We start from the raw sequence: 14,454 nt of genomic DNA, 5'->3' as shown, positions 1-14,454 counted from the left end.
TACCTGCTTAGCTCTCACCACAGAACACACAGAAGCAAGGACAACTATCTATAAACAGTTAAAGCAGAGCTCATAAAACCTACTCCCCTGATGACGCCTGCTCTATCCACAGCAGGATCCTGGCAGCAACCCCTCCTTCAATTTCTCTTTACCAGAATTTTAAGGCACTTGTTTGCCTATCTCCCAAATGGCACAGGAAAACTGTAACAGCAAAGCATGGAGAGGGAGCTCATCAGGTCAAGAACTCAAGAAATGAGCCCAAAGAGCCTTAGATAATCCAGGAGGAAACACACACACACACACACACACACACACACACACACACACACACACACACATACACATTCACACACTCGCACTCAAACACACTTTCACATACTCACATACACACTCATATACACTCTCTCTCTCTCACATACACATATACTCACACACTCACATTCACACAACATGTGCTCACACTCTCACACACTCATGCATACTCTCACACACACTCACATATACTTTCTCACTCTCTCTCTCTCACTCTCTCTCTCTCTCTCTCTCTCTCTCTCTCTCTCTCTCTCACACACACACACACACACACACACACACACACACACACACACAGATGTATTCTTCCTTCATCAGTGGCCATCCAGAAGAGCTTGCACATGCATTCACCTGGAGCATACCTGCTGGAGTCTACAGCCACATCACCTGAACCCCCCATTCATCTGATCCCGGAAATCCAGCAGGGCCAGCCATGCTTAGTACTTAGATGGAGGAACAAATGGCGCAGTAAGAAAGAAAGGACTTCTGTGATTGGTTTGGGAAAGATTTCTACCCCAAAGGATGTGGCTGCTGGCAGGGACAGACATGAGACTGAGCATAGGCCCCTTTCCCTTTGCTCAGGATTAAGTTTAGAACACAACTGCAGAAGCTCAAGAGCCTTATGGTTTGGATATTTATATTGGGTTTTTTTCTCCTAGTTTAGACATTCAATTTTAATTTGTGTTTTTTTCCTTGTTCTTATTTTTTTAATTTATTATTTATATTAGGCTTGTTTTATTGTTTTCCTTGTAAGCCACTTCAGAAATGTCGTGGAACAAGGCAGAAATATAAATAAGTCCATCCATGCAGCTTATATATAGGCTGGTGCCTTCCAAAAGCCGGCATCAATAAAAATGTGTTGTCTACAAGGAGAAGGAGTGATGAGACTGAGTGGGAGGGCAGTGGCCCTGCTGTTATCCGCACCGCCATTTCCGTGTTCTAATTTTGCAGTTAAGTGCAATGAGAACAAGACTAAACACTGTACGTGGATCACAAGTCTAACGGCCGTACAGAAGGCCAGACCCAAGGCCAGATCCAGGTCGGGGAGGGTCGTGCCTGCACTACCAAATCCAACCCTGCTCTCTCTTTTTCTCTCCCATTCATAAGACAGCAGTTCTCTGGAGAACTTCTGTCCCTTCTGCCCATTTGTGTTTTTCCCTTCACCTCTTATGAAACCGGAGAGACAGGCAAGAAAATCTAAACACATCTCCTGGCTCAAAGGTCCACGTTATCTCAAAGCTTCACAGTGTTGTATCCCTTGCTGTTTCTGACCCTGTCATGTTCTTCCTTGTTTCTGATCCACCAGGGAGATTTATATGTTAATCAAAGAGCTCCAAAGGAAGAATTCAAGTCACCTTCCAAGTCCTCCTCTGCTGAGAAGCCCAGTTCAACTGTCCCTCTGTACAAAGCGAGGGTGTCAGCAGCAGCTACCGGGCCATTAACTGGCCCTCAGACTCACCCAGACCCCACCACTGGCTCACAGCATTTCAAAGGAAGCAGGAATAGATCAGAGCAAAGACGGCCAAGTTCTAGGTCCACTTGAAACAACTCCAACTCGACAAGCAGCCCTGGACAAGTCTCCTGTGTTCCCAGTGCCATTTGTAACTGGTGATCTTCCCTGGCACACCACTGTCTCCGGGAGTCACGAAACTGATGCTGGATAATTTCTGTTGACACTGAAAGGTAATTGCTTCCTGTTGGTGCTTCTGTTTCCTTGTGTGTGTGACTATTACAGCACCTGCAGCATTATCTCAGAACTACCTATTTACACAACTAGCCAGTGTTTTCACCAGGAGCCCCTGAAGGGTAGACAATAGGTCAAATTCATCTTGGCATTCCTCGGCTTCTGTAGCATCTTTTGACACACAACAGGTCCTCAAAGGAGATGCTTTTTTGAATGCCTCAGAGGGAAGTAAAATTTTGACCACTACCAGGTAACCACAAAATCCTAACGATGTTTAACTTTGAGACCACACACACACACACACACACACACACACACACACACACACACACTAAATCCTAAAAGGCAAAAGAAAACAGAATCAGTTGAAGCAGGCAGCTTCCTGTGACCTTCCAATAATCCTGGGGATTATCCCTTCCCAAAGCCCCAGCTTTTAAAGACTTTCCAGTTTATAAAGCAAACTCACAGTTGCCTGTTTAATCTTTACAAAAACTCTGAAAGATACATTTATGATCTCCATCCCACACAAAAGAAACTGGGATGTAGAAAGGTTAAGTCACCGTCTGTGAACACAGTCAGAAACTCACTAGTGATCGTTATGGGACTAATAAACTTGGCATTTTTAAAATTAATTCATTAGATAAAGTCAACTGAGTGGAATGTACAGAGTAGAAAGCTGGGTGCATAAAGGCAGAAGGTCATAAACAATGGTTTCTACACGCCTCCAGGGCTCACTGTCTATGAATCAAAGCCATGAGTGTAAAAATGAGCAAGAAAGAGAACAAGGTTGGTAAGAACCCCAAAGAGAGAGCACATAGGAGAATCAGTGGACCGGTGACTTGATCTGGGAATGAGTATAAAATTGGGGAGGGTTTTACCTCTGCCACAATATGCATCTCATCATTATCATCAGACTGCCTGCCTTAGTGTGTGTACTCTGAAATGCTGAGGCTCCTTATCCAAGGGTACAGGAACACTCATATTTGAAAAACATATCACAAGGTGAATGGATTCCACTAGTCACAGTGGAGAGAATGCTGGGCTGATGAGAAGCACATTTGGACCTCACAGCCCCTTACTGAATAGTCTTGTGTTAGTCATTCACCCTCTCTTGGGGAGGAAGTAGTTTCTTCGTGCAGAAAATGAATGAATTAAGCCCACCTAAGACCTCTAAGATATTTTTCTTTCTAAAAACAGTAAATGAAAATGGGCTGTGGTTACTTAAAATTATTGTATGCTGGTTAGTTTGGTCAACTTCACACAAGCTAGAGTCACCTGGGAAATGGGACCTCAACTAAGGAACTGCCTCCAACAGTGTGGCCTATGGGCATATCTGTAAGGGGCATTTTCTTACTTGCTAACTGATGTAGGAGGGCTAAGCCCACTGTGGGCGGTGTTATCCCTGGGCAGGTAAACCTAGGCTGTATAAGAAAAGCAGCTGAATATGTCACATGGAGTGAGCAAACAGTGAGCAATTTCCCGGACTCTGCTTCAGTTCCTGCCTCCCGGTTCCTGCGTTGAGCTCCTGGCCCAGCTTCCCTGGCCCAGCTTCCCTCTTCCTGCCCAAGTTGCTATTGGTCATGGTGTTTATCGCCGCAACCAGAAGCAAAGCAGGAGAAGAGAACTGCAGCTGAATGATCCAGCCACAGTGAGAGATGGACACAGTACTAGAAAGAGGAAGGAGCCTTCAACCATCATGAACCAGACGTCCCGGAGAGGTTTCAACAGCCTGGGAGCACCCTAGGCGCCGTGTATTGTAGGCGCCTCTGCTCCACAGCACAGACTGGCTGCTCAGTCTAAGCTGAAGCAGCCGTGCTTGTGGGGCGTGGGTCCGCTGCTCTCCCTGTTGCCCACCAAGGAAGGTGTTGACAGGGCCGCCCCCAGCCCCTCGCCGCCTCATGGACCACCGCACTGGAGGGTTCCTTACCCATCGTGTTGTTGGCTCGAGAACAGGCTGTGCGCTTCAGAATCTCATGTACCTAAAAGGGAAGGACAGCAGGGCTGTGAAGGCCTGGACCATGTGCGTCACCACCCTGTGAGGCAGGCTGGCTGGGACAGAGGCACAGGCCTCATTTGGAGGGAGGGGCCGCCAAGCATGTGCGGAGCTCATGGCCTACTTGTCAAACCCATTCAAGCTTGAGTATTTTGAGGAAGCAAAGAATTTAACCCCTCACACGCACCCCTCATTCCTTCCCACCCTGAAACAAAAATGAATCAATAAAGAGCTATAAATTGGCTGCAGTGAGAGAAAGGGGGGGGGGGGGGACCAGAGGGCCAGGGAGGAAGTGGCGGGGTTTGTCTCCCAGACAAACGTCTCTTCTTTTGTGTGGGAGCCTCAGGGAAGGTGGGGCTCCCTTACCAGACCTGCTTACTCCACTAGTCAGAGGCACATGCTAACTAGGAGAGCCTGAGGGAATGCTGGGACAGCACAGGGCATACAGTCAGATGTAGAGGGGCCTGAGCCCACATTGGAGCGTCTGTTCCTCTTCTAGGAGCACCCTGACAGAGAACTAGGAAGTCTCTGGAAGACCACGAACATGGCAGTGCTTAGTGCGGAAGCGCACAGCCTATCCCGGCATTCTCATTTGCCCAAACTGTTCCGGAGTTCGCACCCTGCCCAATCACAGCAGCTTCCTCCTACAGCAGAAGTGGGAGTCTGTGGGCCTCCTGCTCTGTGGCAGTTCAAGTCCCACAAGCCTAAAAGCTCCAGAGGACTCTTGCACCATCAGACTGTGGAGGCTATCTCTCACGTGGAGGGGTGTTCCTAGCAGAGAACCTAAGATACAGGTGGCTCACTGATGGCCATCTAATGACTTCCTGATGGGTCCCAAGCCTCAGCCTGGCCAAGCAAGGGTATCCTATCTGAAAGAAGGGAGTAAATGGCTGGGCCAACAAAGAAGGGAAGGGGACAGAAAACAGTCACAGATGCAAATGAGACACCAGTCAAAAGGCCAGGGTGGTCAGGATGAAACTCGAGGCTCTTTTTTGTTCTTCTCATAGTTTGGGGTAGACTGAGAAAAAGGCAGAGCATAGAAAAGGAAGCTTCTAGAAGAAGGGATGAGTGAGAGATGTGTTTCATTATCATTATTCACACTCTTCTATTCCAGCCGCAGACCTAGAGGGAGTGGTAAATAAATAGCTTCCAGCAGATCGGGCCTCAAGAGTGTTTAATTCTGCTTCTAATACAGCGGTAATTCAATAGTAATAATAATTAGGAACAGCATTTATAAGGCATTGTATTATTTTACAAGCGCTTTGCAATGATCAGTTAATCTCCACACCCTCTGACTCTCCCCACAGTGTGGGAGCCAAGCCATGTTGAGAATTAATTGACTTATAATAGCATCAAAGAAAACAGGAAGTTTACACCGCTTTCCATAGGAAGGGAAAAGAAATCATATGCTCATTTTTAATTCTTCCTAAAACATGGCATGTAGGGGCCAGAGATGTTTTCCTGTACATCTTGAAAGCAAGAGTAAAGGCCATTTGTCTATGTGTCTTGGAAATGATTTTGCCTGCTCCCTGACCCTTCTTACCATCCATATGACCCAGGTGGCCGGGAAGTCCTTCTAAGTCTCTCTCCCTTACCTATTCAGCACTGGAAATATAAGCGCTTTCCTAAGAACTATTACTTCTGCACTTCCCACAAGGTGGTAAGTTTTGCTCCCTCTTGCCTTCCTCTGCCAACAGGCTGTGTGTTCTCAGGAGTGGTAGAGAACTGGCTGATGGGTAAATGAAGATACTATGTGGCTGGAGATGGGGCCACAGGAACAGAGGCCAGACACAGATTTTTATTAGAATCAAACATCCACCACAAATAAAATCATGGGTATGAAAGGAAAGAAAGGGGAGAGGAAGGAAAAGGGAAGGAGAGAGGGAGGGTAGGAAGGAGGGAGGAAAGGCTATAGTCAGGAACGTTGGCTCTGTTTTATTATAGGGCAAACTGGATAATTAGCATTTTTTGTGAAATAAAATCACATGAGTCCTTGCCATGGTGGCTGAAAGAGAAAATATTCATAAAAGGCACACTATCCCAGCAATCAGGACAACTTCTAGTCCTCTTCTAATATATAGAGAGATATATAACTACATATAGTATCTATGTAAATATAGATGCTAAAAATCTATATGATTATAGCTGATGTATTGCTTCTCAGAGCCTCGATTTCTTTAGCTGTAAGTTAACTGGTTTCAAGTTCTACCATCTCTGACAGTCCCTCATTCCAAGATTCTAAGAAAGCTCTGCATGGGGAGTTCATAAGCAGAAACACCCCCTCAAACCGTAGCAAGGGAACTTATTTGCTCTTTCATGTACCACTGGGATGGGGAAGCTCTTGGATACCTTACAGTTGGAGTTGCTAGGCAACTCCAGGCAAGTAATGATGAGAGATAGCAGGGAGAGAGAGGAAATGCCCTGCTAACCACAAATCCAGCCTTTCCCAAAGCCCTTACTAGCCCAGCACACACTTTACTTACAATGCGGCTCCGTGTAGCGTTGTCAAAGAAGGTGTCCTTTTCCTGGATGTTGTACCTGGAGAAGCCAAGAAAGTGAACGGTGAACTCACTTCACTACCCTACCCTGACACCGCTGTCCCCACAGCCCAGGGCAAACCCTGAGGAAGCAAGACATGGAAGTTCTCACAAACTCAGACACACAACATGGATGCTTCTTTTGACCCAGGAATTCTGAAAACTCATTGCAGAAATTGTTTACAATGAAAATAAATGAGCAGGAGAAAAATGTTATAAAAATATCCAGTACAAAGTTATTCAGCTTCAAAATTCATATGCAAGATTGTCATGAAGGCATTGACAATTGTAAATATGAAAAGTTTGTAAATAGAAAGTTTGTGGTAAAAAATATTATGCCATGATAAGTTTTCAAAATTAAAGCAGGTGGGAAATATACCTACATCTGGACAAACACAGTGAAAATAATTTTTTAAAAGAGCCTAGTTTAGGAGTATGGGGATTATAACTATTTGTCTTTCAAAATTCCATTTTGTATTCTCACTATCATTCCATTGGTAGATACCAAACTCATTCATGAAAGGCCTGTGAGTGTTCATACATTGAATAACAACAACAACCAAAAAAAAAAAAAAAAAGCACCCATGAATCCAGGCACTTGAAAGGCAGAGGGATCTAGAGTTCCAGGGCAGCCTGGTCTGCATAGCAAGAATCTGTCTCAAAACATCAAATAATACAAAGTCCCACAGCAACTTTGGAGTGTTCTCTGTGTCAACGTCCTTGCTGAGGACACAGATTACTGGACCTTCTCCTTATGCTCCTGGGAGTCACCAGTCCCATGTGTAACTGATGTCAAGTGAAGCATTTGCTGTGTAGACTGTGGTTATGCAAGGTCAAAGACAGAGCTCGGACTTCTGATTGAGAAGCATAGAAATTTCTAGAAAAGAACCTGGTTATTAACTGGCCTTGAAGGATAGCAGAAGTGAAACAAAGGGCAGTGTGTGGGCGACAGCGGATCAGAGGCCAGCACCCACATGAATGAAGGCCTAGGAGAAGGAAGCATGGAAAAAGCCAGAGACAGCGAGAGTAGCAGGTTCATCAGCTGGGGACCCTGTGTGATACACTGATCTGTCAAGCAAGATGTCAAACAGTGGCATGATTGTCACGGAGACAACCGACCACTTTCTCATTGGGTTTGAGAGGAACTCTATGCCTGGTATTGTAACCGAGACAAAAGCTCATGGCAAAAAAAGGTCATAGGCCTTAAGAGAACCTACTGCTGTCCCTTTGGTAAGTGGACATGTTGACAAACTACCATCTAAAAATGTATTCATACACAAGACTAAAGGCACTCAAAGTTTTGGTCAGAAAAGCTTCTTTTTGCAGCAAGTGGACATAAATGTGGAGACTCGTAACTGGTAAAGAGTGTTGAGAGTAGGTGGCTGTTGAATGCTCACCCCTCTACGGAACATCTGCATCACTCACTCCGAGGCTCAGAGACTATTGCTGAAGAGGAAGGAACAGTGTGAGAACTACAGGAGAGGCAGGAGGGTAATCCTACAGACACAACACTGCACCCGTGGAATCCCAGCCCCTGTAGTTACCTGCACAAGGCTGGACCCCTCAACACTCCATCATAGATAGGGGAGGGGCTTTGGAAGTCTCGCCCTTCTTGAGGAGCCATTAGCAATCAATAGCCACTGGAAGAAGGGGAGTCCTTTCCTTCAGTGGTACAGCTACTGGACAGTTTTCATGCTCTGTGTATAACCTTGGACCCATAGTCATGTAAACTCAGTGGGTCACAAAAGCAAGAAAGACATGGAAGTACCAAAGAAGAAGAAGAAGGGGTTCAGTAGGAATGGGAGGAAGATAAGATATGAAAAGGAGCAGTATATACGATCAAACTATAATATACACATGTACGAGAAAGGGGTGCCATGCTGGTCCTTACATCTGCATGGCCCTGGGCTGAGGAACTTTGGTTTCCTCTTTGCAGGATAAGGTCACAAAGGTAGATGGGAACTTGCTATGAAACAGCATATTCACATTCATAGAATTGTTATCAATTGTGGAGAGTTGGTGGAGGCATTCTCTAATGAACACAGAAACACCGCTTCTAAAAAACGAAGGCCTGCCGGTGGTGGTGATGGCACATGCCTTTAATCCCAGCACTCGGGAGACAGAGGCAGGCGGATCTCTGTGAGTTTGAGGCCAGCCTGGTCTACAAAGTGAGTTCCAGGAAAGATGAAAAACTACATAGAGAAACCCTATCTCTATGGGAACAAAATGAAGGCTCTTCCTTTCTTCTTGGGCCTTGACGTCTCTTCTTTGCCTGATTCACTCAGTTCTTACCACACACACAACCCCCGTAGCTACAGGCTTTCACGTGAGCTCCTAGTTCATGGCTTCTGCCTCACAGCTGCACCTTTCATTTCCCACGTCCCTACCAGGGTCATCCCTTCTAGAAGTTTCCCAAATGGCCATTCCCATAGAGAGATTTCTATTTACACCTCCTGGGTGGAGTTAACATTTCCACAGAATCAAGGAAAGCGTGAGTAGGCAATGGGTATACACAAATCTAGAACCTTCTCCCACATTCTCTTGGTTTCATCAGATAAATTTGGCAGAGGGGCTTCCCCACAAGGTGAGCACTTTGCTTCTCACGGAGTTCCACAGTTTACACCGGGCTGTCCTCTGGCTCCCCGTCCATCCTCTACAGTGGCCAAGAAGCAGATGGATGTCCCTGGATGTTTCAAATGACTTCACAGAGAAAGGCCAGTCACAGGCATGGGAACTGTTTTCCCAAGACAGCTACTTCCTCTACCTGGCTCCTAGGTCCCAGGGTCATCATTTCCAAACTCTCAAGGATCGGGCATGGAATGGCATGGGAGGTCCTTCCCCACCCTCTCCCATGTGACTGCCCAAGAGGCCCCCATACTCACAGGTACATTTTTTCCCTGGAGAAGGGATAGGAGAGGTTTTTCATCCTGTTGTTGCTGTGTTCGGGAACCCTGGGCTGCAGGGGTGAGCTAAGCGTCTGCAGAATGGCACTGAACTTCTTCGCGATGCTGCCTCCTGATTTGATCTCGTACATCTACAAAACAACAAAGCAGAGGTCTAAAAAGGATGCCACCTGCGACACATGAAGAAGAGCAAGGGGCATAGGTCCCTGGGGAAAATACGCTGGGCAAGGGAGAGGGTGGGAGGAGTAAGCAGGCACCTGTCTTTACCTTCAATGCTTTTCAAAAGCCCTCTCAGTCACATGTGCTGTGGAGGTGGCCAGTGCAAAGAAACATGCAGCTTCCAAACTTTCTGACTGCCCCAACATCTTAGAGAAACCACAGGCCCACTACGAGAAAACTGCCACACCTCCACTAGGTAAATGCATATAGAATTTATGTAGAGACCCTCAAGGGGACTCCAGCAATACCCCGCACCAACCAGGATCTATCAGAGGGCACCGGGGGTTGGGCACTATTATGAGCTCTTTGTGATGAGGAAGCATGGTCCTGCCCAGCTCCATGACAGACTGAGTGGGATAAGGAGACCCACATACAGGCATGGGGTAGTCCACCTTAGACTCTGAGGAGAAAACACAGGCCCACCTGGCACCTTTGGTGCTAGGCAGATAGGCACTATTATGGTGAGCAAATGTATGGTGTGGTATAGGAAAGAGAGACAGAATGGTTCACGTCCTGTGGACAGGCATATCTGAAGAGGCGAAAGAGATGAGGAGTGGGCTGAGGTGGATGGCTTCATTGCCACCCAGGGCCCTGGTGATGTCTGGGCCTGGGCTGCTGGGGCTCATGTCTGGGTTCGTGGCTCTGATGTAACCCCAGTCTCTGTTGATATCCATGACACCTGATACCACCAAAGGCCCAGAGGAGAGGGCTGTGCAGAGTTAGTCCTGTCCCTCACTGGCTGCAACACTAGGGAGAACTGGTCCTGCCCCTCACCCGCTGAAGCCCTCAGGAGAGAGGGTCCTACACCTCACCTGGGCAGCACAATAGAGCTGACCCTGTTCACAGGGGCATGGGTGAGCTGGCCCTGAGGGCATGAGAATGGGAAAGGAAGATACACCCCTCTCATAAGCCATGTGGTGGCCTGACTGAGGGAAAGATGCCCTCCTCCCCTCACCCCTCAGTGCTTACAGCAGATGGGGACCTGACCCAGCCCCTCACCAGCTGCAGCACTCAGGAGAACAGGCCCTGCTTCTCACCTGGGCAGCACAGTAGAGTTAGTTGGCTCTGTAGACAGAGGCCTGGGTGAGCTCGCCCTAAGGGCAGGAAACAGCATAACTGGGCCTGCCTCCCTCGTCTGTGGCATTGTGGTGGGACTGAGGGAAAGATGCCCCCCTCCTCACCCCACCTCCTCCCCCTTACCAGCTGCAGCTTTCGGGAAAATGGGCCCTGTGTCTCGCTGTGACAGCACAGCAGTGCCGACCCTAATGACCGGCCCAAGAACATGAGTGTGGGGGATCTGGCCCTGCCCCCCATCTCCACATGGGCATGGGAGAGATGCCCCTCGCCACCTGTGACAGGTGGGAGAGCTGGCCCTGCCCCTCATCAGCTGCAGCACTCCAGAGAGTGGCCCCTCGGCCACACCTGGACAGCACAGTGGAGCTGGTCCTGATGGCTCAGGTGTGGCAGTGCCGCCCCGAGGATGCAGACACCGCAGGAGGACTGCCCTGCCCCACAGCTGCAAGGGCAAGGCTGGAGAGTTCACCCTGGTTATGAGGTCGGGGGAGAGCTAGCAGGCTGACCAACCCCGCAACAACCCAGGCCCAGAACCAGGCTTATGTGTTGACCCACCCCAACATCCACCCCATCTGTCACTCACAGGAACATGTAAAGGGGCCGGTCCTGCAGACCCAAAGCTGCAGGATCTCCAAGACCCAGGGCAACAACAGGATATCCAAGGGGAGTCCCGGTGAGGGCCCAGCACTCATAGGGTAGCAGAAACCAGGGGCCTCGAACCAGACCAATGACTCTGCAGTGAACACTGGCAAGTAAAGCTATATAGACAAAGGGGTTTACTGTGTGACTCACTGGGTCACACTACAGCTTCTATGGTGAGATTTTTCCTTTTTGGTTTTGTCCTTTTCTTTTTTCTTTTCCTCTTAAATACTATTTTATTTGAGGTGGAGGGGTTGCAAGGTCAGAGGACGGATATGAAGGGACGGGAAATGAATGGGATAGAAATGCATGATGTGAAAGACAAAGAATAAATACAAAGAAAGTTTAAAAAATAATTTAAAGTAAAATAATAAAAACATAAAAATAACCTGAAAAAAAATGAAGCAGAATTTTTGTTTAAAAGGACTTCAGTTTTGTTGTTATCATTGCCTACTTGCATAGCTTCAATTTAATTAATAAATTTTTATAGGGAGGGACTGATACTTGCACAAAATTTAAATGGAAGCATACCTTATTTTTAATGAAGAAAACACATTAAAAATTGTGTATAGAAAAGAGCAGGTGCTTGACAACAGTTGGCTGTGATTCCCACACAGCCCAGCTAGATATTAATTGTGAAGGATCTAGAAGATGATGCTGGCAATGCCGTGGTGGTTGGCCAGAGAGCTCAGGGATCCTCCTGGCGCCGCCTCCTCTGCACCGAGATTACAAATGCAGGTCACCACGTCAACCTTTCTACACAGATGCTGGGGATTGAACTCAGGTCCTTGTGCTTTCGTGGCAAGCACTTTACCACCTGAGCTACCTTTCCAGCCCCCCGAATAGTAAACATTCAATGAGATCTGTCCTGAGTAAAACATAGACACATTACCATGATGATGATCATTAATAGTTATAGTTCATATAGTGGACTTTTTTTTTATGTTGCAGAGACTGCTTATGCCTACATTACAACTTTTATTTTTATTTTAATGTTTATTTATTTTTATTTTACGGGTGTTTTACCTGCATGCATGTCTGTGTACCACGTGGGTATCTGGTGCCCATTGAGGCCAGAAGAAGGCATCAGAGCTCCTGCCACTGAAGATTGTGAATATGGTACTGGGGATTGAACCTGGGTCCTTTGGAAGAACAGACAGTGCTCTTAACCTCTAAGCCATCTCCCCAGTGCCCATGAGTCTTTTGACTTTCAGGTTTGTAAATGCAGTGATTGAAGCACAGATGTCATAATTCCAGGAAAGTTGTAATGTGTTAATTATGGACACAGGTTCTCACAGGTAATTCTCCTTTCAAGATACAACACTGGTTCCTGCCCCTTCCCCAAATCTGGCTGGGTTTTGTAGCCACTTGACCAGCAAAATATGACAGAGGGGACAGCAGTCAGCTCCACACTAGAAGATCAGCAGCTTCCAATCCTAATCCTTTTGTGTCTTAAAACATCCTGAGGAGTCCCTGGAGAAGGACAAGGAAGAGCACTTAACTAGACTCCCTTCTAATTTCCCTGCAAGCAATAGATATGGAAACAAAGCCCCTTGAACCTCAAGCCACCAAGAGACGCCAGCTGCCACCAAGTGAAGCCATGTGATCCTGTCCCCACCTCTGCTCATTTACTGACCACAAAGTCACTCTTGCCTACTAAGTTTTGACTAGTATTGAGCTATGAAAACTGGGTTGATTTTTCACTGCCATGGATGAACAGAACAAGAGCCAGCATCCAGACACTCTGACTTAAAAGTCTGTTTTCTTCTCTGCCTAGCTATTCTCAAGTTGCTGAGCAAAAAGATATAAACAAGATACTCACAAGGCGGTCTAATATAAAGGCAACCAGAGGTGTGCAGAGGGATTTGAAGCTTCAAGAAAGGCGCCAGCACCTTCAGCTGAGGAGTCTGAGAAGTGTGTCCCTGGGGTGGGGGTGCACTTCAGTTGGCTTCAGCAGGAGAGTGACCTGCTTGCTCATTTTGTCATAAATAATGAGAAGAGGGTAAGACTGAATCAAAAGTGAAAAGAAACATTTACCTTTAGTTAATATTTTTCCTGTGATTTTTTTTTAAATAGTAGAACTGTGTTAATGATTTTTAACTGAAAATAAATAAAAAAAAACTGCTTGGAAGAAATAGAGTGGTTCTAGATTAGTTACTGGCTTGGAAAACCCTCTTCCCCCTCCTCTGCCGTGGGACGGTCTGTATGTCAAATTGCTCTGATTGGTCAATAAATAAAACACTGGTTGGCCAGTGGCCAGGCAGGAAGTAGGTGGGACAAGGAGAGAGGAGAATTCTGGGAAGCGGAAGGCTGAGGCGGAGAGACACTGCAGCTGCCGCCATGACCAGCAGCATGTGAAGACGCCGGTAAGCCACCAGCCACGTGGCAAGGTATAGATTTATGGAAATGGTTAATTTAAGATAAAAGAACAGTTAGCAAGAAGCCTGCCATGGCCATACAGTTTGTAAGCAATATAAGTCTCTGTGTTTACTTGGTTGGGTCTGAGCGGCTGTGGGACTGGCGGGTGACAAAGATTTGTCCTGACTGTGGGAAAGGCAGGAAAACTCAAGCTACAAATGGCACCCAACGTGTTGGCAAGAGTTTCCACTTAAAACCTGAGTAAAAAGATTCTAAAATGGAGCTAAAAACAGCTTCCTAATTGTCTCTCTCAAATGAGCGGCAGCCTGCTGGTTTGAGTTACTGGCGGGTTCCTGGCATGTGTGCTTGACCTGCAGTATGGCGGAATGAGGCCTCTGCAAGTGGCACATTAAGCTGCGTGGTGGATTTAGCCTTTGCTAGTACAAAACAAAAAAAGAGGTTTCTGGGCTACACGCTGCTTGGATAAAAGCATAGACCCACGATGGCTCCCAGAGCTGGTGGAAAACGTACCACTGCCATGTTGGGAAGCTGAAGTGGGTGGAGCCAGCAGCCACAGCACCGTTTCAGGTTTAGAAGGCTGCAGTTTAAAGCAATAGGCTCAAGGTAATATAAAACATAAGCCACATAAAGATGGCTACCACACAGAGAATCTGGATTATGTTCTCTTTGATATTCGTAACTGAAGAGAAACATTTGATTGCAAAAGCTGTTGAG

At 46.9% G+C, this 14,454-nt stretch overlaps 1 protein-coding gene across 2 annotated transcripts in view; it reads right to left on the bottom strand.

Annotated features, from left to right (window-relative positions):
• Positions 1 to 14,454, bottom strand: part of Ano2 (anoctamin 2) — a 343,664-nt gene that overhangs the window by 231,508 nt on the left and 97,702 nt on the right. For both annotated transcript variants that reach the window (XM_016006375.2, XM_016006378.3), the window contains 3 exons: positions 9,409 to 9,560; positions 6,473 to 6,527; positions 3,924 to 3,975 (listed from right to left, as the gene is read on the bottom strand). In XM_016006375.2, the coding sequence (XP_015861861.1) occupies positions 3,924 to 3,975; positions 6,473 to 6,527; positions 9,409 to 9,560 (259 nt within the window). The remainder of the gene's footprint in view (positions 1 to 3,923; positions 3,976 to 6,472; positions 6,528 to 9,408; positions 9,561 to 14,454) is intronic.

This window comes from Peromyscus maniculatus, chromosome 3, assembly GCF_049852395.1.
Source record: "Peromyscus maniculatus bairdii isolate BWxNUB_F1_BW_parent chromosome 3, HU_Pman_BW_mat_3.1, whole genome shotgun sequence".
Lineage (NCBI taxonomy): Eukaryota > Metazoa > Chordata > Mammalia > Rodentia > Cricetidae > Peromyscus > Peromyscus maniculatus.
This window is presented reverse-complemented; position numbering and strand designations above follow the sequence as displayed.